Here is a 496-nt window from a genome sequence, read left to right as displayed (position 1 = left end):
GATAGCCACTGAGTGCTGCAAGGCTTGCAGTGAGGGACTTGTGGTCGTGTCCCAGAAGCTGTGGACGCAGCAGGACTAAGGGGAAGCTCATTCCATCCTCGGGCAGGAGGAGGCCAGCCGGGGTCACTCAAGACAATGCCCGATGTGTCCATCTGTGGGGGAGCTGGGGGATCCTCCTTTCCCGGGAAGAGCGCCCCGAACAGACCTGAGAGGTCCCCCTTTTCCAGGTGCTTACCTCTGCTCCTTCCCCACAGATCCTGCAGAAGCCGACCCACGAGCTCAAACAGCAGCTGGCAGGTTACTCCAAACGCGTGGCTAACCCATCCAGGCAGCCGAGGCCATGAAAGGTACGGAAAGGTCCTGCTCAAAGGGGCAGGACCGAGGGCCAGGATTAGGGGATTTGGCAGCTGATGGAGGAGGTAGCCTGAGCCAGAAGCAAGGCCACATGCAGGTTTGACCTGCCCCTCTTCTCCGTTTTCCTAGGGACGGAGTGGGT

At 60.1% G+C, this 496-nt stretch overlaps 1 protein-coding gene across 1 annotated transcript in view; it reads left to right on the top strand.

Annotated features, from left to right (window-relative positions):
- Positions 1–254: 254 nt before the first annotated feature.
- The window catches only part of LOC104507081 (talin-1-like), a gene marked incomplete at both ends in the record, with an annotated part of 1445 nt that continues 1203 nt past the window's right edge, over positions 255–496 (top strand). Inside the window, 3 exon segments of the mRNA XM_010148251.1 lie at positions 255–318; positions 321–347; positions 484–496. Of these exon segments, the coding sequence (XP_010146553.1) occupies positions 255–318; positions 321–347; positions 484–496 (104 nt within the window).

The sequence above is a fragment of the Eurypyga helias genome, unplaced genomic scaffold (genome assembly GCF_000690775.1).
Source record: "Eurypyga helias isolate BGI_N326 unplaced genomic scaffold, ASM69077v1 scaffold29953, whole genome shotgun sequence".
In the NCBI taxonomy this organism is placed as follows: domain Eukaryota; kingdom Metazoa; phylum Chordata; class Aves; order Eurypygiformes; family Eurypygidae; genus Eurypyga; species Eurypyga helias.
The sequence above is the reverse complement of the archived record's forward strand: the minus strand, read 5'-3'. Positions and strand labels throughout refer to the sequence as shown.